The sequence below is a fragment of the Alexandromys fortis genome, unplaced genomic scaffold (assembly GCF_014885135.2).
Source record: "Alexandromys fortis isolate MF-2015 unplaced genomic scaffold, M_Fortis_MF-2015_v1.1 scaffold_9, whole genome shotgun sequence".
In the NCBI taxonomy this organism is placed as follows: Eukaryota; Metazoa; Chordata; class Mammalia; order Rodentia; family Cricetidae; genus Alexandromys; species Alexandromys fortis.
This window is the reverse complement of record NW_026067892.1, coordinates 11,728,022-11,752,716: the sequence shown is the minus strand read 5'-3', so window position 1 is coordinate 11,752,716 and position 24,695 is coordinate 11,728,022. Positions and strand designations below refer to the sequence as shown.

Sequence of the window (24,695 nt, the reverse complement as noted above, 5' to 3'; positions counted from 1 at the left end):
CATCTATCGCTTCTTCTAGAAGGAGGATTTTAGGTGCGGTGCTCAGGGGGGATGGGCGGTTCCACTGAGTTGATGTGAGGAGACAGCCTCTGGCCTGCCGTGAACCGTGAGGGCTGATGTCATTATTTTTCCATGGTTGATAATCTTAAGGTTTCTCAGCCACGTATCAGAAGTGAAAAAAAATTAACAGGGTAGATCTTTTTATATATGGGTTGGTTGCAGGATTTAGTTCAAAAAGAGCTTTTCCCAATGATGTCCAGTGTGATGTCGGTATAAAAGACTGTCTAGGCATTTCCCCCAGCAGCTGTGTGGTAATAGACATGGTTCAGCTGGGATAGATGTGAAGGTAGAGGGAGAGAAAAAAACAAAAAGTCATCCTAGGTGCCAAAAAAATACTCTGTGAGAGATCTGGGTGAGAGAAAGCATTCTCTCTGCATGTGAATCTCCCTGTTCTGCTGGAAATGGGGCGTTCTAGCCTGACACACTGAGATGACGTCAGCCCGTTCCAGCTGTCTGAAGCATCAGGAATGATTGTGTCTGGCTAATTTCTAGTTATAGAATTCTTCGTTGTTGGGGTGTAAGGGACTAAATGTCTGCTTTGACTTCTGTGAGCCCCAGCTTTGTGAAAAGCTGGAGTCTTTAGATAATGTCCCCCCTCTGCATAATACACTGAACAAATTTAAATTAACTCTGGGGCAAATATAATTAAGGCACTGCAGATGGTATTTTTGTTCCTCTGGCTGACCAGAATATGCCTGAACTGTGGCTTTGGATGAAGTGATTAAGCCCCGTTTCCATGGGACCCGGTCCTAAGGTATTTGGAACATGCACATTAGCGATTCTGAGGATCACAGGAAGTTTATTTCTTTAGTAGTTTGTTTAGAGAGAATTTCAAAGGCAATGACTACACTTTGGTTTTCCTGGGAACCCTTCATTGGTGATCTGCTTTTTGTGTGTTCTCCTCTGATCAAGCGTTTGCAGACTCATTTCAAGAGAAAAACATGTCCAGCTTGAATTTGGGCAGTTTACCAGTGCCAATGTGTTCAATCATAGATGCCATAAGGAAAAGTCTGCCCTAAGGGAAAAAAAATCAAACGTATTTAACACAGTTACAGTGGCTGGGGATAGGATGACCAAGGTGCTGGTGGATTCCATTCCTGGTGAGGGCCATCTTCCTGGCTTGTGGATGGCCAGTTTCTTCTACATCCTCTCAGGGGAATAGAGTGAGTTAGCCTCCTGATACCTTGTATTTCATCTGTGAGTTTCATTCCAGGATCTCAGCTGGACCTAATAACCTATAAAGTCTCGGCTTCTAATACCCTTCACGCTGGGGACTGGTGGTTCCACAGATAGATTCTCAGGAGTACAAACCTGCAGTCACTGACTGGAAAGCCTCGATTAGCTAAGATTTGTCTATAACCCTAAACTTGTCTTTCTAAGAGGAAACGGATGACAGATTGGTTTGGTTAGAGGGATCTCAGGCAGTTCAAGGTCATCCACTAGTAATGTTTTGGTGTTTGGTATTACATAATCATGATTAATGCTGGGAATATTATTCAAAACACTGAACAGCTTTTAAACCCCAACCAGGCAGCAGGCAGTATATTCTCTGTGCTAATTCATAGGCCCAGGCTGAAAGTCTCCAATTTGTTTTGAAGTGAAAAGATTATAATCACCAGATAGCCAAAAGTTTAATAATTACCCTTCTCTATCCCCTAAATATTTTTGTGAGATATTATTTAACTACTATTGAAATGTATATTTAAAGGTTTCTTTTAAATTATGTAGTGTATGTGTGTATGTGTGTGTGTGTATGTGTGTGCATGTGCGTGTGGACACATATAAGTGTGGATAACCACAGAGGCCAGAAGAGAGTGTCAGATCCCTTGAAGTTAATGTAGCAAGCACTGTGAGCAGCCTGATGTGGGTGTTGGGAATAGAACTTGGGTCCTTTCCAAGAGCAGCAAGCATTTTTAACTGCCGAGTTCTCTCTCCAGTTCTCATTTTGATTTCTTAAATAGTCAGTCATTGGGCAAATTTGACAGCTCTTTAACCACCAAGTCACACTAGCCTCCCACCAGTCATCAACCCTAATTCAGAAGGCATATGTTCCAACTCTACTCTCCCTAGGGTGCAGAGCCTAAGGGAAAACCAAACTCTGCAACTTTATTAAGTATTAACCTGTGGTGGGTAAGACAAGGAGGATGAAGCAAGTCAAAGATGGGAAGCAACCTGATGTCATTCATTGCTGCCAAACATGTCCCTAGGAAGGACAGGGAAATGCCCAGTCAATAGAAGTTATATACAGCCCCACCAAAGGAGAATGGTATGTCCCTGGATGGAGTACTCAGAAAGAGCAAGGAAGGCAGATATCTGTGTCTGGCTCCTTCCTAACCTAGTTTCCCATTGACTTATCATCACTGTTCAGTAATCTATGCTTGCTCCACCCCAACACACACACACATACTTCTAAACTATATTTCCAGGCCCTTGGCGTCATAGGGAACCAGTCTGTCTTTTGGTTTCTGAGACAGACAGACAGACAGACAGACGGACAGACACACACACACACACACCTGTACTATATTTCCAGGCCCCTGGCATCATAGGGAACCAGTCTGTCTTTCAGTTTCTGAGACCCAGTCATTGCCTGACTAGTCATGCAATGGTCACGAGGGATGTCTGACAGTTTAACTCACACTTAATGAGACTCCTGTGAAGTCTGACAAGTGATAGGATGGTCCCGAAAGGTCGCCGGCCATCCTGCAGCATCGTTCCCTTGGCAGATGATCTAAGTGTACCGTCTGATCTAAAGTGTACAACAGTGATATGAGAAATTTAGGAAAGGAGACACTAATAGGCTTGCAAATGATTATTGAGCAGGAAAGAAGAGGTTGATTCAGAGACATTATTGGAAAGAATATTGTAATTGTCATGGCTCACCAGAAAAATTCTTACATGTGTGTGTACATGACACAAACACATACAGACACACAGATACACCCACACATTTCCACACTTATCACAAGGCATTGAGCCCTTTAGTTACATAGGCTGGTAAGTATAAAATTTGCAGAGTGGGTCAGTAGTTCTTGGAAAGCAGACTTGTGACCTGGTAACCCCAGGTCAAGGGTTACCAGGCAGGAAGAGATGTTCTTAGATCTATTAAGACTCTTACTTGCTGGAGGATCCATTTTTGTGTTGCATTCAGTCTGATTGAAAGAGGGCTACCAAATGATGGAGGGTATAACTGCTTCCCCATCTACTCATCGAGTTTGAGGTTAATCTAATCTAATGTCAACCTCCCAATTTAAACACCAGTATTTGTGGTCATTTGAATGTAATTGGTCCCATAAGCTCATAGGGAGTGGCATTATTAGTAGGCATGGCTTCGTTGGAGTAGGTATGGTCTTGTTGGAGGAAGTGTGTCACTATGTGGGTGGGCTTTAAGATCTCTATATGCTCCAACCATATACAGTGTCTCAGTCTACTTTCTGTTGCCTTCTGATAAGATGTCCCACCATGATGATAATAGGCTAAGCCTCTGAAAATGTAAGTCACCCCAACTAAATGTTTTTCACATATGAAAGTTTCTGTGGTCATGGTGTTTCTTCATAGCAATAGAAACCCTAATACAGCCTGTCTAGGTGCACCTTGATAAAAATCATCCATAGGCCAGTTGGGTTGACATATAAAACTAACAATCACAAAAGCCTACCAGTCTTACCAGAAATCTCAGCATGAGACATAAAGGTACTGTGGCAAAGGAGAGCGGCCTCCAAATCCAGCAAGGCCCCAGCTGGTTGTTAGCTTCCCATTTTAGGCAAGTTGATCGGTATCTTTGAGCCTTGGGATCCATGTTTATAAAATATGAAATATTTGATGTCCAAAGACTTTCCAGGGCTAAAATTTACTGCTTATGTAATGCTGAGAACTCACCTATTGAAAATGTGTTACAAAGTGATGAGAGGTGACATTCTACCTACAACTGAAGCTGAATGCAAGAAACTCATTTAAGAACTAAGGTCAGGGACATTGAAGAGGCTCTTGATTTATTGTAGAGGGTGATGAAAACTGAAAAATGACTGGCTAGGTAAGGCCTGGGAGGCGGCATACCCATAATTTCTGATTGCATAGGATTTTTGCTTAAACTGAGACCTGCTGTTCAGAGTAAGTAATTCAAGGTAGTGTTGTCATTTCAGAAGAATGACTATACAAGGCCTGTATTTTATATTGAGATGTTTAAGTGGTGGTTGACATTTTTAATATCAAATCCATAAATAAAATGCTTATATCAGAAAAGTAGAGCTCTACACCCACCCCCACCCCCCACACACAACTTTAGCATCTTGGATTTCAGAGGACATGGATCTCAAGAAAGGCCACGTGTTAGAACATCAGCATAATGCAATCTATTATGCATACTATTAGTTCTCCATAGTTAAAATATTTTTCAAAACCTAAGATTTTATTATTTTTTTTTAAACCAAAGACTTAATTTTTTTTTTCATGTATCCAGGACTGGTGTCAAACTTGCTATGTGATCTAGAGTAACCTTGAACTCTGAACCTCCTACCTTCACTTCCTAACAGCTAGGATTGCAGGTGGGAATGGAATCTAGGCCTCTGAGTAACCCAGGCAAACATCCTGTCCCATGCTGTATCTACAACCTTCTAGTTTTTTTAATAAAGCATCAAATCTGGCAATACTTCATCCACATTCTCATTGGGCAGGTGGGGGGGTGCTGACCCTGAAACACAGGGGCCCCTTCAGGTACATCATGAGTTCTGCCCAGAGGGAGGCAGTTACTCTGCTCCTTAGAACTCCCTACTGTGCTCCCATCAACTTCTATTGCTTGTATTGTTGGCTTGGCCTCTGTGTTTTTTCTTTTCTTTTTCTTTTTTCTTTTTTTTTAATCAAAGACACTTCTGGGTGCTTTTTTTTGTGTGGGTTAATCACTTTTAAATATTTATTCTCTCCACTTTCCTTATCACATTCCTGGGATCAGTGAGTAATTGTTGTCAGCAGATAAAGATATTTCTGGAGCAGGCCTGGCCCTAACGTCTGAGAGGTTTGGGGTAAGAGTACAAGTGTTTAAAGGATATAAAGCGAGTAATCAAATGTGAAGTCTATTTTGTCCTTCTACTGGTGGCAAATACAAAGTCGTGTGTGTGTGTGTGTGTATGTGCGCATGCATTGGTGCATGCATGTATGTACTGCTCCATGTGTATGTTTGTTTGTATGTATGTATGTATGTATGTATGTATGTATGTATGTATGTGCATGTGGAAGTCAGATGTCAAACTCAAATGTCATTACTCAGGGATATCTACTTTTTTTTGTGACAGTCTCTCTCACTAAATCTGGAACTTTCCAATTAGGCAAGGCTGGTTGACTAATGGGCTCCAGGGATTCTCTTGTTTCTCCCTCCTTAGTGCTGAGGGGAAAAGGGCATACCAACCTGCCCAGTTTCCTTAAGGTTTTCAAATACATGTTTGGGGGATCAACCCAGGCCCTCTTGCTTTGCTTGGCAAGCACTTTCCCCACTAAGCTACCTCTCCTGTCCAAGGATGTCTTTTAAGGTATAGTTTAAGTCTAATTAGATCTGGTAAAATGTCAAAGGTGGCCATTTGCTTTTGCATATGCATGGTTGTATTTTGAAAGGGACAGTGGTGCTTGTGTAAGTAGTAACACAAAGACTTAGATAATTGATGACATACGTTTTATTTGTTACATGGAAGCTGCTTGCTTTTATTTGAGCCAAAGGAATACTTTGTGTTGCTCTAATCAAGAATTTAAAATAATTGGTGGTCTAGTGTCAGCAATGCTATCCTTTGTGAGTTGTCATAGTTTAGGGATATTTTTTAATTATTAAATTTATGTTGGAAAAGCCTCATTCCTCTGGAATAAGATAGTTAATGAATTCAAGTAATATTTTGATTTTAAAATGATCATAATTTTTTTTATCCTACCAAGGTCACAATTTTTGTATCATCTTCAAACAAAGTGGCAGAGCTAAAGTCAGTAAAATATGATCACAGGAAATATTACAAAATAATGCATCACAGAATCCTATGGCCCATGCCCTTCAATTCTCACTATCTTTTGAACCAGTTTTAAATATGTACATGAATATAATACATTTGTTACCTCTTTTAGGTGTTCCTCTCCTCTGTGTGTGTGTGTGTGTGTGTGTGTGTGTGTAACTATACTCTGCAGATGCTAAACCAGGATAGCATGCTGCAGTTCAGCCTAAATGTGTTCTAGAATGGCGTGACCCACGGCATTGGGTAAGATACTCCTCAGCTGCCAGTACCATCTGATTTGTGAATGCCTCTAGCACCCTTGGAACAAAGACAGGCAAAGTGGATCCTCAGCGCTCCTGGGAAATCCTTCACTATAGAAGAGTCTTCTTCACTCTACTCTGAGAGGAGGAGGGGATGAGTTAATCTGTCTCTTCTCTGACTCAAGCTCTCCTCTCAGCACTCTGGCGCAGCATCTGTGCAAAAACAAACTATTTAGACATAGTTGCTTTTCACTTATACAATGCAAGTCAAGCCACGAAGCTTCCCCAGAGACAGGCAGTGGTAGCCACAGGAGTGTGAGTCACACACACAGCTGGAAGATCAGGTCTCACAAGCCAGGATCACTGTGAGCTTGCTATTAGTTTATTCCAACTCCAGACCTTTGCTGGGTGTGGCTTAATGTCTGTAATCCCACGACTTGGGAGGAGGAGGTAGAAGGATCAGGAGTTCAAGGGCTGCCTGGGCTATGTAGGGAGTTTGAGGACAGGCTAGGCTACATGAGACCCTGTCTCAAGAACCATAAACAGACAAACACATAATCAAGCAATTGTAATAAAACCTGAGGTCCCGCACAGATTTATCTTTGTTCAGATGTTGGTTGTCAATTTTTATTTCTGAAGTTTGCATCTAAGCATTCCAGGATACTGCTCAAATCATTCATCGTGGGGCTGAGGACATAGCTTAGTAGGTAAGAGCACTTACTACAAAAGAATGAAGACCCAAGTTCAAATCCCTAAAAGTCATGTAAAAAGTGGGACATAGTTCTTTGTGTTCTTGTAACTAGAACGCTGAAGAGGGAGCAGAGACAGGTTTGCTGTCTAAGGTGTGCTGGCTGCCGGAGTAGCGCTAGGTTCAGTGAAAGGCCCTGCATTAAGGGAATAAAGTAGAGTTCTAGAGCAGGACATTTTTATGTACTCTTTTGGCTTCCACATGTGCAGAGTCATACACCCCTGCATGCAACATGTGTGTATGCATCATACACATACAATGCACATACATACATCCATTTATGAAAGATTTATTTTAATTGTATTTGGGGGTGGGTTTATTGGGGTGTGAATATTTGAATGGTTTCAGGTGACAAAGGAAGTCAGAGATGTGGATTCTTCTAGAGCTGGAGTTACAGGAGGTTTTGAGCCACTTTTCATGGGTATTAGGAAATAAACTTAAGTCCTCTGAAATTACAAAAGAAAAAAACCCCATCCCTTCAAAGTCTGTGGCAAAGGCCCACATGACTTGCCATCCTCTGCTTCCTCCCTGGCAGATGCTGCAGTTGAAACACTGGTAGATTCCCAATGTGTGTGCATTCTCCATGTGAGTGCTCGCCTCCTGTCCCAAAAGCTTACAAGATTGTGGACAATAGGTTTGGGAAGCAGTAATGCCAGGAAACCAAATGCTGGGACTCAGCAGTTAGGAGTGGACCCTGCTCTTGCAGAGGCCTGAAGTCCGGCTCTCATCATCACGCCAGGTAGCTCACAGCTATTTCTAACTCCAGCTCTAGAGGACCCAGCACCTCCAGCTTAGGCATCAGCATTCATTTGCACATACTGGCGCTTAGGCACACACACACACACACACTAAAATAATAAAAATAAAATAAACATGTACAGCCAATATTTATGGCTTTTTTAAATACCAGAACCTTGAAGGAGCTGATATCAAAAGCTATGTAGTCAAAAGTTTGTTTTCTTTAGGGTCATTTTTTTCCTCCAGAAGAATGGTCTAATTAACTAAAATGGAACTGAGTGCCTCTGGCTGGCTCTCCACAAAGCTCACATTGAACTGATGTTTGCCAGTTCTTTCTGCTCCTGGTAGAGTGGCTCAGACTGGCTGTTTGCCTAATAAGGATATGGTTTCTGTTTGGAGCTTTCTGAAACTATGAACAGTCTTCAACGTTTTTTATGCCAGAGTGTAACAGCGAATTTTTTAGCTTAGAGCGATTTCTTTGGCTTCCCTGATGAAGCTAAGAATAGAACTGGGGAAGCAAGTGTATGAAGGTTCTGGTTATTACAGATTTTACATAATTACTGTGGCATGTATGAGTTTGATACCACTGGCTATCTATCTTGAGAAAATAAGCAATCGTCGTAGATACCATAGCAAAGAACAACAAAAGTGGGGGTCTGGAAGGCACTGAGAACACCAACCATGACAACTTGCATCTGTGTGTTGACTTGATTTCATTCTTCAGCTGCCATGATCACATGACTTCACTGTTCCAACTGCCTTCATCTGTCTGGTTCCATCATACCAGGACACTCTTGTGTGGGAATACAAGGGTTGCCAACAAATGTTCTCCCCCAGGATCTTTCCACAAAAACATTAAATGCCTATCAAGTGACTCAACTCCAATCCAGAGCTGACTCTAAGACAGTTTGAACTCTTGACCTCAAAGCCCTCATCTTATTGTGTTGACAAATCATCCATTATTGTATCGTCATCGTGAAGTCATGTCATTCTGATCATGCCTCCTCCCAGCAAGAGACCCCTTGAACGAGATCTCAAAGCTCATATATAACCCAAGCATGGCATCTATACATCCACAGGGCATCAAAACTCTGCTAACACAGTGTTCCTTCCTTAAAAAGGGGACCATCTCAGGGCTCTTTTATCAGTTGGTTATTTTGATGTATATGGAAGTCTGTCATTACAGTCTCTGAACATCGAAAAGTTAAAAATAATGGACAGCTGATGGAGGAAGGTCATCAGTTAAAAAATAAAGAAACTGCCTTGGCCCATTTTATTGGTTAAAACATAGGTGGGTGGAGTAAACAGAACAGAATGCTGGGAGGAAGAGGAAGTGAGCTCAGAGACGCCATGCTCCCCTCTCTCGGGCAGACACATGCGATGCCGCCAGGTCAGACATGCTGAATCTTTCCTGGTGAGACCGGTGCTACACAATTTATTAGAGATGGGTTGATCGGGATATCAGAATTAGCCAGTAAGGGCTAGAGCTAATGGGCCAAGCAGTGTTTAAAAGAATACAGTGTCCATGTAATTATTTCAGGGCATAAGCTAGCAGGCGGCCGGGGTGCTGGGGACGCAGCCCCACCGCTCCTATTACTACAGACAGCTGGGATGTCATATTGAATGCTTAGATTCCAAGTACTTTGGAGGTGGAAGCAGAAGAGACTTAAAGGTCATCCTTAGATACACATGGGTTCAAGGACAAGCTGGGCTGTATGTGTGTATGGGTTATTTGTCTGTTGCTGTGATAAAACAGCATGGCCAATGCAATTTATACAGTGAGTGGTTTATTTGGGGCTTATGGTTCCAGAAGGATAAGAACCCATTATTGCAGAGAATCATGGCAGTAAGTGGCAGACATGGCAGCAGGGACAGCAGAGAACTTAGAGCATGGACTTCAGACAGAAGTAGAGCCAACTTGTAATGGCACAAGTCTTTTAAAACATCCAAGCCTGCCTCTGGGACATATTTTCTCTAGCCAGGGCACACCCCCTAAGCCTTCTCAAACTGCCACAAACTGTGGCAAGTTTTCAAATGCCTGAACTATGGGGGATATCTCATTTAGACTGCCACACTGACACTCTGTCTTTGAAGGAAAAAAAAAGGCTAAAATCCTTTGAGTTAAGACTTCTCTGGACTGGAGGCCAAGGAAGAAAGCTGCTGAATAGGGGATGAGAGCCACAGACAACATGATAAGGAGACTAGAGGCTGACCTTGTAACACCTTGTAACAGCTTCCTCTGGTTCCCATTAAATTCCATAGCATGAGCTTAAAGCTCCCTTTTCAGTTGTTGACCATGTGCAGCCCAACAAGCCATACCTGTCCACCTCTTGGGTACCATCTACATCATCATCTCACAAGCACATTGTATCAAGGACTATATTTACTCTGTACGTTGGAGCCTGTGAAGGGAATCTCTTTCTATGGGACCATTTCTCATAATGTTAGGGAAGGGGTGGTTAAGAAATAAATAACCCAAGGGGAATCCCAGGTCTTGACTCCAAATACAGGTGTTTTTCTTGCCTGAAAACACCCACATATACTTTACCTGGCCCTCCATCCTCCAGGCTTTGGATGCTTTCTCCTTCTGAGAAACCTCAGACCTCAGAAGCTTCCAAGCTTCAGCAACCTCCCTCTTTCTCTTTACAGTAGAGGTGAAATATCATCTTCGCCCCTTGGTGTCTCTCATAGGAATAACTCTATGAGCAGTGGAATCCTAGGTAGCCAGGCTAGCCCACCAAACACAGTTTGCCTGTTGTATTGCAGAAAGTCAAGCTACATTTCTATGTTCCATAGAACATGGAAGGAAACAATAAGGAACAGCCCCATTCTATTCAAATAGAGAAAAATGGTTTCCTTGTTAGGTGATTTTTCTAGAAGAAAAGCCTGGACTTGCATCTCAAGAAGGAGACAATGTTTAGTGATGTTTCAACAGCATCGATCGCTAGTTCTAACCACTAGCTGATCGTTCGCTGGTTTTATTCAGTCATTTATTCCGTTATTGTAATTTATCTGAGTTTTAACTTCAAAGTCTCACACATTTATGATTTTCTCCTTTTTCTTTTTTTCTTAACCCATTTTCTTTCCCCCCTTTTCCTCTCTCCCTCGCGGCTCCTTCTCTCTCTCCTTTAGCACCATTCCTCTCCTTTCTCCTCCCAGTTCCCTCCCTCCTCTGGCTCTTCTCCCTTTCAAAAAAAATGAGCTATGCAAATTTAATCTTACATTTACCCACCAATGGTTTCAAGCTGACCAACCCCTTGAAAACCCATGAAGTCTAGTTGACCGCATCTTAGGACACTGGATTCCAAAAAGGTTAACTGCAGTGTTAGTTACTTCCTTACTGTGGCACCAAAATCCTTTACAGAAGAATCTTTGAGGAGAAAAAGCTCATGTTGGCTCACTGTTTCAAAGAGATTTCACCATCTTGGAAAGTAGGACATGGTCGTTGGAGAGGCATCAACATGCCGCCTAGAGAGAAAGAAGTGAGATAGAGACCCACACCCGTGGTGGGTATAGCTTTCAAGGGCATATCACACGTGAGCTGCTTTCATCAGCTAGGTAATCAGGAGGCACCAGGGACCCAGAGGTGGGAACTAAACTTCTTTGGGCCCCTCTTCACTTAGGCTTTCCCTCTTAGTGGTTTCAAAGCCTTCAAATTAGTGCCACAAACTAGAGACTGAGAATGCAAAGCAGAGGCCTGTGGTGGGCAGGGGGCTCAGAGCATCACTTGTCAATTATAGATGAAGTACAAATGACGAAATAAAGCCTCTGGGTCTTGCAAGTCCCTGTGTTCTGTCCTCTCTTTTCTCTTCTTTTCTCTTCTTTTCTCTTCTTTTCTCTTCTCTTCTCTTCTCTTCTCTTCTCTTCTCTTCTCTTCTCTTCTCTTCTCTTCTCTTCTCTTCTCTTCCCTTCCCTTCCCTTCCCTTCCCTTCCCTTCCCTTCCCTTCCCTTCCCTTCTCTTCTCTTCTCTTTCTTTTCAGTTCCCCAGACTTTTACGCTTTCAGACTTACAGACATTAGATGAATAATGCTTTTAAAAAGATTTATTTTATTTTACGTGTATTTGTGTTTGCCTACATGTATGTATGTGTGCCTTGTGCCTCATTCCTGTGGAGGCCAGAAGAGGGTTTCTGGTCCCTTGGAACTGGAGTTCCCAACAGGTATAAGCTATCAAGTGGATTCTGGAACCGAACCTGGGTCCTCCGCAAGAGCAGCTGCTGTAGAAAATCCCATTACACTGTGCGAAGATATGTCACTGAAGCTGGTTGAATAAAAAGCTAAAAGGCCAGTAGCTAGGCAGGAGTTTGGGGGCAGCGAGAACACTGGAAGAAGAAAGCAGAATCAAGGGGAGATGTGGAGGAAGCAGGACATGTATGAGATGAGGTAACAAGTCATGAGCCACATGGCAGGATGTAAATTAACAGAAGTGGGTTAGTTTAAGTTATAGGAACTAGTTAGAAACAAGTCTAAGCTATTGGCCAAGATTTCATAATGAATAGTAAGTCTCTTTGTGGTTATTTGGGAACTGGCTGGCAGGACAGAGAGAGATTCACCACAAGCAGCCAGTGCTCATAACAGCAGAGCCATCGCCCTAGTCCATGAACAACATTTCTATAGGAGGTAGACACTGTCTTTCTCTCTCTCTCTCTCTCTCTCTCTCTCTCTCTCTCTCTCTCTCTCTCTCTCTCTCTCTCTCCCTCCCTCCCTTCCTTCTTTTCATCTCTGTGTGTGTGCACATGTGTCTGTCCTACGGTGTATATGTGGAGATCAGAGGACCGCCTGTGAGAGGTAGTTCTCTCCTACCATTTCAGAATCCATGAATTGAACTCAGGTTGTCAGGGTTGGTGGTAAGCTCCTCCACCCACTGAGCTGCCTCCCTGCCCTTTCAATGCTTTCTTGAGGAGAGTAAGAGGCTTGTTGTTTTCTATACTAAGACAACCCTGTTGACAATAAGCCAGCAGTGATGTGAGGTAAATAAACCTGCTATTGAGGGACTCATGAGGATTATAGAAACTTAGCTCTCACTCCAGGGCCCCAGGGAATGCTGGGATATATGGAAATGTGTCCACTACCCATAAGTGATGAGCAGATTGAGTCAGAAGGTCCACAAAGATGCAGCGAGTCCTCATCTCAAGTAATACAGGCACATTTTATGTTATGTTAAACCACACTTCTTAATTAGAAGTAGTTGTGGTGTACAGCATTAGGCTTCTAGAGCTAGCTGTGTATTTGATGTCTTCAGTGTTGGTGAACACAGTTCCTACCCCAGCTTTACCAAAGCACAACAGTGAGTTATTTTCCCAGGATAATTGGTAGCTGGTCCATTTTTCTAAGTCTTGTTATGGCAATTTGCAGACTCCCAAGGGGGAAAGGCTGGGGGAAGAAGAGAAAAGGCAGAAGGCAAGAGCGGACCATGTTTTCCTCATGCTAACAAACAGCAAAGAACTACAGGATTTATTTTTTCATAATTGGATTTTGCCCAGCTGTTCTTCAGGTAGCTACTGTTGCTTGGTCAGCAACAGGCTCTAAGCTACATGTTTTTAATCCCCCCCCAAATCTATAGATGATAAATGATGGTTGGGGTGTGGAAGTTTTCTATCAGGGTGCCTTGGTAATAAACAGTTTCCAGTGGAAAATTGAACAAATCCACCCCTTTGTCTCTACTGATAGATCGAGTTAGGTGCACATGCATACCAGAGGGAGACTCCTGCAGAGAAAAACTTGGACCTGCTCTAATTTATTATTTAGAGATTGAATTATTCACAATAGTCAATATTTGACAAATGACTTACAAGTCGTAATAGACCCTGGCAGGACGGGCTGTTGAAACAAAACTGTCAATGGCTGTTGCTTGAAGTAGCTACATTACTAAGGCAGACTACTGGCAAACATATTCTTTGCCATCTTTCTCCTTCTGTCTTTTCAAACATTCTCCCATGTGTCCACTGGTGATCCAGCAAGACAGATTCCATATCCCCAAAGGTGAAACAACAGCAACATAAAAGAATTACTCCTAGACGAATTACTGAGGATGTTGGTTGCAGAATAAAGATGGCATATTAGGAATTTTCTCATTGCTATGATAAAATACCCTGGCAAAAAAAAATCCTTACACATTTACTTTGGTTTATAGTTCCAGAGGATTATGGCTCCTATCCAGACGAGGCATGGCAGTAGGCAAGGAACATATGGTAGTGGGAGAAGAAGGCTGGTTGGTCCTGATGCATCTGCATTCAAGGAGCAGAGAGTAAACAGGAAGTGGGCCAGTCTTTACCATTAAAGGCCCACTCCAGTGACCCACTTCCTCCACCAAAGCTCCACCGCCTAAACCTCTCCTCATGTCCCAAAAGGCACCAGGTGGAGACCCAGTGTTCAGACCCAGGAACCTCTGGAGGACATTTCACGTCCAAAATACAAGAGGTGACTATGACCAGACTTTTATTTTTTTTTTTAACTTTTCTCCCATCAAGAGGAGAATGTTCTACTGCCCTTGAATCTGAGCTGATTTGCATATACATGGACCAATCAATAGAGTATGGCAGACATGATCATCTGTCAATCTAAGCCAAGTTTTTAAATTGTCTGGCAATTTCTGTGATGTGTGAAATGTGTCACTGTGATTGGTTGAATGAAGGGTTGAATGACCATTAACTAGGCAGGAAATGGTTAGACAGGACTTCTGGGGATAGAGAGCTCTGGGAAGAAGACAGGAGGAGTGGCCAGCCAGATGCAAAGGAAGCAGGACATGCAGGAAGATAGGTAAAAGCCACGAGCCACATAGCAATGCGTAGATTAAAAGAACTGTTTTAATTTAAGTTGTAAGAGCGAATGGGATGAGCCAAAGCTGTAGGCCAAGCTTTCATAATTAATAATAAGTCTCTGTGTCATTTTCCTGTGAGTTGGCAACCCAAAGAAAAATCCACTTCTACCTCTGCCTTGGTGTTTTGGAAACTATGAAAGAAGACAGGTTGCCCTAAAATCGGTGAGCCACATGGAGACACCTGAATAATGAAGTGACATGCTGGGAGAGTAAGGACGTCATTTTGAAAGGTGGCCCTCCAGTCACATATACCCCAGAAGCCAACACTTGGGTCAGCCACAAGCAGCCCAGTGGAGCCCTCCTGGAACTCCTTACCCTCAAGAATGAACACAATGAAGTGGTTGCTTTAGGCCATTGAAACGGCAGAGAGTAATATCCATTGCTTGAGAATTTTAAAGAGATACAGTGCTAATGGTGTTGAAATCAGACAGAGGCACTCATGTAAGGAGATTTTCAGCTGAGGCATGAGAAGCTTCACCTGGACCATGCCCAGAGAGTGCACATAAAGAAATCCAAGCACTCAAGAGGCAGGAGGCAGTAGGATCTCTGAGTTTGAGGCCAGCCTGGTCTACAGAGCGAGTTCCAGGGCAGCCAGGACTACACAGAGAAACCCTGTCTTGAAAGACAAACACAAACAAACCACAGACACAACAAAGCAGGGGAGTGGTTTAAGGCAACCATGGAAGGAGAAAGAACTTAGAAACTACTCTTTGAAGGCGTGGGAGAAAACGCACATCTCCTTTCCTAGGGGCAGGGAGATGGTACTTGCCTGAGCCTAGGTGTCTTCATTGTCCCAATTTATGTTAACCAAGGGCTTGTTCTTCTTGTGCATTACATTTTCCTCTCTGTGAACTGGGGCTTCAGCTCTGCCTCTTTTCTGTGGGGAGATGGTGATGAAGGGCAGAAAAAAAAATGTCCCTTCTGCCTCCCAGCATTCACATCTTCTTGCTGCTCCAGAATCCTGGACTTCCTACTTTGCTGTCTGTCACTCAAAAGTTAGAGATCTTTTTCTCATTTCTTTTCTTTCTACCCCAAATCTGTAATGAAAATAATTTCCAATAGTCTAAATTTTGTTAAGTGACTATTGAGTGACCTCCCCTAATCTATGTGAGCCAGGCGACATGAATTGAACACACCTGTATTTAGAAGACACTGCAATGCTTTGAAAGGGTTACATCCACAGGATGCTGAGTCTATGAAACCAGAAGGGGTGGATAATAGAATCTTTGCCAAAACGTGTATCAACCATGATGTGAAAGGTGGGATTTAGGAGTATGAAGTACAAAGTCTAACGATTTCATGATATCTATGTGAAACTGGTTCTATGTTCCATATCTCTGGAGTATCACGTAACTCTTGTGTTGAGAAACCGGAGGTGTGACATAACTGGAAAACTCCCAGGGATCAAGGGCCACAGGCAAGAGTTCAACATCAAGGTGAAGGAGCTGGAAATTTTGTCTTACTCTTGTGAATAGACCACACCTAGTGCACATGTGCAGGGAAGGGGCGGCACCGGCGTTTTAATCAGTGCTGCAGAAGGTTAGGGAGAGATGAAGCATGTCATATGAGAATTTAAAGAAGGAACCAGTGGTGTTTGCCTGGACGTGAGAAGATGGACCAGGTTAGTTCTGAAGGTCACCCTTCACGATCATACTTCCACAGGTGGAAGTAACGTAACAGGGGCAGGAGATTCCATTTGTCATGTTTTCTGAAGGACTGGAAGATCCACGAAAGGAATATTATGGAGCCTGAATCTTTGGGTTCCAAAGATTTTAAACACCAGTCACAGATTGTCTTGGAAGTTTGGATGTTAAGAGAAAGAGTTAGACCGGGTAACTACAAAGGTCAAAGGTTCCTGAGAACCACATCAATAGCAAGGATGTATTGTCTCTCTGAAAACTGGTTCAAGCTCAAGAACTGAACGTGACATCTGTTTTGCTTTGAAGCAGTCTTTACTTCCATAGGTTCTAGATTGACGTCTTCACTGTCCCCCTCCCCAGTACTATCTCCATTGCAAACACCGCTGAGGAACCAAGGTCTGCCTCCCCTGGTTGGACTGGGACCGTGCTTGCATAGCCAGTGCTACCCACAGCGTTTATCACAACAGCGTGAAGTCTGTTTGTTGTCCCTGCTGAGCAAAGGAGGGAGGAATGTCTGGTAGAGGATGTGATGGCCTCATTGCCTAAAAATAACTTGTCTTGAGAAAAAAATAGTCTTATTTAAAATGGATTTAAAGTAAGAGCTAGAGATTTTCATGCTAAATAGAGGAAAGAAAAAAATGGTAAATTAAGCCTTGTCTTGAAAACTGGAGCTAACTCATTAATTGCAATCCACACATACTTATTAGGTAGCTAACTTGGTAGAGAGTATTTTGTTTTGCTTTGTTTTCTAAAAAAAGAAAACAAACTATCTTTTTTTTTTAAAAAAAAAATTTTACATACCAATCACAGTTGCCACTCCCTCCCCTCCTCCCATTCCTTCTACCATCCTCAGAGAGGGTAAGGCACATTGCTTTGAGGAAGGTCCAAGGCTGTCCCTATACTATATCTAGGCAGAGCAAGGTATCCATCCAAGAGAATAGGTTCCCAAAAAGCCAGTACATGCAGTATGGATGGATAAGTCCTGGTGCCACTGCTCCTTAGTCTGCCCCAGCCATACAGCTGACACCCACATTCAGAAGGTCTAGTTTGGTCCTGTGCTGGTTCTTTCCCTGTCTGGCTGGAGTTGGTGAGCTCCCATTAGCTCAGGTAAACTGTTTCAGTGGGTGAACCCATCATGGTCTTGACCTCTTTGCTCATATTCTCATGCTTCCCACTCTTCAACTGGACTTTGGGAGCTCAACCCAGTGCTCTGATGTGGGTCTCTGCCTCTGTTTCCATTAGTTGCTGAATGAAGGTTCTATGGTGACATTTAAGATTGTCATCAATCTGACTAGAGGGCAAGGCCAGTTCAAGCACCTTCTCCACAACTGCTTAGGGTCTTAGCTTGGGTCATCCTTGTGGATTCCTAGGAATTTCTTTAGTGTCAAGTTTCTTGCTAGTCTGATAATGGCTCCCTCAGTCAAAATATCTTTCCTTGCGCTCATTTCTGTCCTTCCTCCAGCTTGACTATTCCATTCCCTCAAGTGTTAGTCTTAGCCCTGGGGTTACAGCGATGAATAAGACCCACAAATCTCGGTTCCTATTGTGCAGAAGCAGCCACACACAAGCATTCAGAGTCAACAACACAAGTAGAGTAGAGAAGAGTGCTAGGTGAGTCCAGGCTTGGCAGGGTGTCAGGGAAGAAGTTCTACCTCCAGAAATCACAGTTGAACACCCCAGCTCAAGAATGGCACTCTCGCAGGGTCTAGTGTAGCCTATGGTTCTCCTGTTATCATAGCAGGGAGGCCCACATAGTTATATAGAAGTTCAGTCACCTCCAGGCAGAATAAATACCGTCTGATGAAAGTAGAACAAAAGTCTTAGCTTTTATTCTAGACATAATGGGAAGAGCAAGCCAGTTCTTAGAAACAAGAGAAATGACAGCTTTTCCATTAGAGGGACTATATATCATTTTCCTCAGGGCTAGATATTTACTTGTGTGTGAGTGTGTAATGTGAGTGTATGGATACCTGGTACGTGCATGCATGGCGTGTACACGGAGGCCGGAAGACAGCCTGTAGGAGCTGATTCTCTCTTCCCACCTTGAGAGCCTCTGGGATGAAACCCAAGGTCCTCAAGTTCAGTGCAGGAGTTCACTAAGCTCACTAAAGCATCTTGCTGAACCCGTGAAGGTATTTTCCTAGTTCTCATTGATCTTTGCCTCACATTCGACACCCAGGGCATTATAATTATATAACTACAACACTTACACAATTAATTAATGGTTTCATAAAATCTTTCCAGGTGTCTGCCTAAACTTGTTTCTATTTGATGCTGTCTTTGCTCTTTGGTTCCTGATACCGCGTCTCCTCATCTGACACTGGTTATAGATGTTATTTAAGATGTTTCCCATGCCACTTCCATCAGCTTCGTGGAATTCAGAATCCTCTGCAAGATTTTGATATTTCAGTTCCCCATCCTTCTACATGGGATGTACACTTTAAGTTAGGTGGATCAGAGAGAGATTGTGAGCCAAAAATGGATTGGGCATATATAAACATTAATTTAGAGAGAGAGGTGCTTGAATGGAGGTGACCCAGATCATAAATCGATCTCCACCTGTGTCTGCTGATCCACAATAGCTCAGACAACAACCACTCAGAGAATGAGGCCCCCTTTTGCAATGGTGTCAAGGATCAGAATGGGAAAGCAAAGGATTAGAGGACAGAGATATAAGGAGAGGAATCTCATTCTTTTTAATGGAAAATTATCTTTTGTGGGCAGGCAGGAGTCCTCTTTGTCACACACCGAGAGGCCTGGCTATTCCCTGGAGGACTGACAGGAAGCTCCAAGTCACTGTGTCCAGGCCAATAGAACAGGCCTCTGTTGACTTCCTGACATTGTAAGGATTCTGGCCCTCTGCCCCAGCATCCCTCAGAAAGTGATTTCTCAGAATTGTCTGGTCCTCCGGGGATGTGCGAGCATTTTTCAAGTCAGTTACAAAGCGTAATCACCACCATTCTCCATGAAGCCCCTTCCACCTAGAGCAAACCCACATCAGGTCGAATATAAAAGTCTATGATTTTTCCAAGTTAAGAAGCTGTGCCAACAGTGAAGCCCCAGAGCAGAAAGATAGTATCATTTGTAAACCTGCTGCCCACCCAACAGCCAGTTTGTTTCTCTTCCAAACTTCGTGTTTACATGTTGCTTATTATAACAATAGAACAAAGATAAAACTGGCATTTATTGACTGTTGAAATGTTCTTTTAAATTTCTTGGTGCCAAGAATTCCATTTAGTCTTTGAAAGAACCCTTGAGACAGATTATATCTGTATCCAAGAACAAGGAAAGTGAGTCATAAGGTAATATTTTTTGTTGTTTTTTTATTTTTGATTAAACTACCAGTCAGTGGTTTGTCTTTATCTTGACCTTGTAGATTTCTTTCTCGTGTGCCGCATGACTGCTCTGGTCAGTATATTGGAATGAAAACAGTGTAATTAAGAAACTATTGGGACTAAGTATGAAATTCGTATGTCCACCTTTAGAAAACATGGAGAACTGGAACTTTAACGTGCAGGTGAGTTAACCATACTCAAATCTAGCCTCTTTGTTTCCCCTTATTCTCTTGTACGCTGTACGTCTTATCCATTATATACACCTATGCATATTTATACCGAAGGCTTCGGGTTAACTGGGACTGCATCCGACACAGGGTTAAGTCTGTGTATCATTTGTTCATCATTCATTAGTTCACTAAACAAAGCCAGGTAGTGTTTTCTCAGAACCCTCTGGTAGGTATACTATTAACTGGTGTGCTAAACCTGAGCATTTATTTCACTGGTCTTTTAATGAGTTTGAGAAACGAACCAACTGAGTACATGTGTTGTCTCCTTTTATTCTCAACGGGTCCACATCATTTTGCCTACCTATATTCTGTTTCAAAGTTGAAAACGTACTAATTTATTATCTCTCTCTTTCAAAAATGTGTTTTGACCATGTTACATAAAGCCATAGGGAAGTCTGGACCCTGTCTCTGCCCTGGGAAATCCTCGAGTTTCCTTAGAGATCCCAGCGATAATTATGTTTTTTTCTTCTCCCTTTGAACTTGCCCTGTTGTTCCGATAAACCTGGGGCCTCGGAACCAGCCTTTTGTGCTCTCTCTTCACCAGTTTTGTGCATTCCAAGGTGAATAGGACATCTCGTTTAAAAAGGTACTTGAAAACCACTTACGAAAACAAATATTGGATCTAAGATGAGAACAACTTAAGAATAGGACGAGTGGTAAAAACCTGAAGTGGTTTCTTGCACACCGCTAAATGGCAGGCTTTTATTCTGGGGTTTCAGCCATAATACACTGTGCCAGCCGGTTGCCATTCTTCTGTATGAGTAGTTCTTAAAAGCTACTTTGGGTCCTTTCTGCTCACGGGTTGCAGGGAACTCATTTTTTTCCCCTTCCCTCTGGGCATTATTGAATATCTGGATTTATGGCGTGCATCTATATTATTTCATCTTATTTTCAGTGGGTGCATACCATTTGGACAGTAAGTTCTGTTTCTCAGTTACAAGCATTGTTCTTTCCTGTCTTAGATGGATCCCTGGAGTTGTGTACACGCCTGGACCACCCAGAATGGACCCCTCTAAGCTAAAGAGCCTTTGGGAAACGGAAAGTCTTCAGATCTGTGCACAGGAAGATAACTCCGTGGTTAGACTCCATGTTCCCGTAAACACGGTGAAGTGTGTCATACAGAACCTAGTTCCGTGAGCCGGTATGATTAAGAATGTGTGTGTAGTATAGCTCGACAAACAAGGAGTCAATATTTCAGAATCTGTTTAATCTGCAGAGTTAATATCGAAGGCCACTTTAAGCTTTTATTTGGCCAATCTAAAAATATTTGGAGATCAGAGAGTAAAACTGCAGAAAAGAAAAAAAAAACTTAATGGAAACCTTTTTGTTGTTGTTGTTTTTCTCTGAAACTTTCATTTTTATCCCCCAAGTACAAACAGGAAAGGTTAAAAATGGAACTTAAAAAAAAAACACCCAAAAAAATTGTGTGCACACATCAGAGATGAATGGAGCTGCTCCTTGATTCGTTTTACAGGCATTCAGAAAGGAGGTTCTTTGGGTTAGATGCACAATTCACTCATGTCCTTCATGCGGTGAAATGACAGACAAGGAGGTTATCTTTGCATCTGGTCGGACAGAGAAGACTGTCCCTGTTAACAGGCCAGGGGGCTATGGCTAGGCTCTGTGCAATGGCACAACCAAGTCCACACAAGTCGGCCCTCCGGGGGGCATTAACTAGCCCTTGGGTGGACCTTTAAACTTTGACTCAGTGTGACCCTGGAAGGCGAGCCTCCTCCTCCTCCTCCTCCTCCTCCTCCTCCTCCTCCTCCTCCTCCTCCTCCTCCTCCTCCTCCTTTTTTCCAAATTTTCGAGGCATTTTAAAATTTAGTTGAATTTTCTTTTTAATGAGGTCAGTTGTTATAAAGTAAGTCATCAGTTTGGTTACAGAGTTAGGCCACCAGCTCATCTGTTCCTGGCAGGGAAATCTTATTTCAAAATCCAGAGACCTGTCTTTCACAGTCGTCCGTTTATTTCAAGTCAAGGTCAACATGGCAGGAGACGTGAAGGGGGCAGGACAAACATCCTTCAAGCAAGAATAAGGCGGGTTGGGGGTGGGGGCTGGCTGGCTTCCCTTCCCCCAACGGAGCAGCCTTCATCCAAGGGAACTGCGTTTGTGAGTTCTGCACTCCATCCTTTGTCAAGGTGTCTGGGGTATGAGAGTCCCGCCTTCCCCTCTTGCACGGTGTCCTAGGCACCAGCTAAGGCCTGGAAAGCATTCGATACTCGCCCTGCGTAGACTCATTTACAGCTGTCAGCTGTGTGGTCCTGAGCAGAGCGCTTTCTCCAGCGAAATGAAATAACCAGAGCGCATTCAAACCTGTGGGGATGCAGCCGGCCCTTTGGAGCGTCTTTTGTTCTACGCAATAAAAACCACCACACAGTGGGGAAAAAAAAAAAAAAAAAAAAAAAAAAAAAAAAAAAAAAAAAAAAAAAAAAAAAAAAAAAAAAAAAAAAAGACTCAGCATCCATCTCCCTCTCTCCTTTTCGATCTCTCCTTGCTTTTTTCTGGGCGATGGATTCATCTTTGCGCGTTTGCATCCTCCGGGTGGGGTGGGGGCTGGGGAGGTAACTAGCCATGGGAGGCGGGCATTGCATACACTGGGGCGCGGTGCGGGATGTTGGGGGGGGTGGGGGAGGTATCTGTTTTGCCCGCCCAGGCTGAGGTAGCAAGCTCAAGCCGCCTGGACTCCTTGCAGCTCCTAGCTGGCTACCGGGGTTGCGCGGAGCCTCTCTAGGTTCCTGCAGCTACAACCTCAGGTTTCACGCCGCCGCGCCCCGCCCCATCGTCCCCGCAGCCTCGCGGGCTGCTGGGCTTTGTGGTTCGCCGGTGCCGCTGGGCCCCTGCTGGGGGTGTCGTCAGGAGCATGTGCAGACAGCAGCCCAAGGTAGAGCGAGCGTGCCGGGCAAGCCCTGAGACTTGCCTGGCAATGCCATGTTTGTGTGCGTGCTCTAACTCGGGGAGAGCAATTAGGGAGACGGCTCCCCGGCCGGACTTGGCTCATGTTTTCTTGTTTCTGTTTCAGCCTTCAGGATAATTCCTTCGGCAGCGCCGCTGTAACTGAGTAAGTGATTCTTGCCATTACAATCGACTTGCATGCTTGTTTCCGAAGCAACTGTGGTGAAGGTACCCACCGTCCCCAGCCCCTCTTCCCAGGCGATGCATTGTCTCCTGGAACCTGGGACTGCGAGGCTGGCGGGGCCCACAAACCTCTCACAGGTTGCAGCCAGTATTTTAGCAGCTGTATGTGGGGGTATGGTGTGTGTGTGTGTGGGGGGGGGGTAGGTATTAAACCTAACTGATTACTGGGGGAGACTCTGTGTCCCAAAATATGCAATCTTGGAGCTTAGCTTTATTATTATTATTTTTTTAATCTATGTGACATGTCAGAAAGGAAGCTTGGTTTTGTTTTGCCAACATGCGTGTCAGTTTTCATGGCATGCGTGGGGTGTACGTTGACCCCCAACTAGATGGATGCGAGAGGACTGGAGGGTAATTCCACCACGTTTAAACAGGGGAAACTTACCATCCCTCCGTGTGTACAGATTTTTGAGACACGGTGCGGTAAACTTTTCTAGATGCCTTTTGTCATTTTTTTTTTCTCATCTGACCTCAATAATATGACTAGAGAAATGCCTTACCTGATGCTTAGGGCAACTAACAACAAACTGGAGGGTGGGGAGTGGTGTTTTATTCAAGGCCAGCCCACATAGGTTTTTTGTTTGTTTGTTTTGATATTTATAGTGCTTCATTTTTATTCTGGTCATCTCTTCCTTATTATTTTCTTGAGACTATAATCTATCTATTTATATATATATCAGAAATTAATGTGGTAGTATATTTTTCTGGTACTATATGTGATATTTACATATAGCTGGGTGTATAAACTATATGTATCCCACCTAGCCGTCTTATCATAGGGATATTCGTGTTTACTTTGGGGATCTTTGGCTAAAAGTCACTCTGGAAAAGCTTTGCAAGAAGGCGTGTGCAAAGTTGTGTATTCTGCTACTTAAAAACATGCGCGTTTCAAAAAGAAGCCACAAGTTGACTTGGGAGCTATTTGGGAGATACCTGGACAGTGCATAGAGCATCCTCTGGGTTTTGGAGTCTACCATTGTTGCAGGGACTTAGAGAGGAAGGCCTAGGTTCCACTGTGCTCCCTGGGGCCTCTTTCCCAATTGCCTTTGCTCATCTGTTTGGTTTGCTATTGTCATAGGGACCCACTTTGAACTCCCCTAAGTGGGGGTTCTTTAAAAGGAAGACCAGGTAAACTTTCCAAGATGCAGTATGGCCTGCCCACTGGGGCAGGGGTAGCAACATTGCTTTGCCACTTTGCCTCTATAAAAGGCTGAGAGAAGAGGAGAGATATATCTGTGGACCGAAGATGAGGCCTGGGTTTCCTGGTTCAAGCAGTCGGATACCTACCTCTCTTTGCCCCTGCTTGACTTGCTAGCACTGTGTGCTTTCTGGGCTTGATTCTCAGGTGCCTGATGTGGCTAGAGTCAGCCCCAGTCACAGGCCCAGGCGCTTCAAGATGGAGACATTTAGTTCCAGATTTCATATGGGTTGCGGTGTGTGTGTGTGTGTGTGTGTGTGTGTGTGTGTGTGTGTTGTGGTTAAATGCTGGGGAGACTGTCGTGTCTCATCCTTGGATACTCCCCAAGGAGTTCTGGTTGCGTAAGATCACGTTGTTACTTTTAGAGAGATGGCAGCGGTTCTTTGTAAAAGGCTGTGAGTGGTGACTGGCTAATACAAGAATCGAAGGCACTGACAGGGTACCAAAAGCGTCACAGGTCTGACAGGGCAGAGAGGAAGGGCGTCTTAAACCAGTGGTTGTCAAATGCAACATTGTTTTTTTCTTCTCCCCTCAATAATATGAATCTGTCCTTGGATCTGTG

General features: G+C 43.5%; 1 protein-coding gene across 10 annotated transcripts in view; it reads left to right on the top strand.

The window, feature by feature from the left end:
• Fam13c (family with sequence similarity 13 member C) overlaps nt 1-24,695 on the top strand; it is a 183,339-nt gene that overhangs the window by 66,844 nt on the left and 91,800 nt on the right. For 4 of the 10 annotated variants that reach the window (XM_050140337.1, XM_050140371.1, XM_050140355.1 and 1 more), the window contains 3 exons: nt 19,608-19,748; nt 20,759-20,937; nt 22,820-22,858. Coding sequence is in view for 2 of the 10 variants with exons in the window: in XM_050140315.1 (XP_049996272.1) it covers nt 22,797-22,858 (62 nt within the window). In the remaining 8 variants the exon portion in view is untranslated. Of the gene's footprint in view, nt 1-19,607; nt 19,749-20,316; nt 20,383-20,758; nt 20,938-22,422; nt 22,682-22,796; nt 22,859-24,695 lie in introns of those variants that run through there. The other 6 variants (XM_050140315.1, XM_050140306.1, XM_050140363.1 and 3 more) reach the window with 5 other exon arrangements.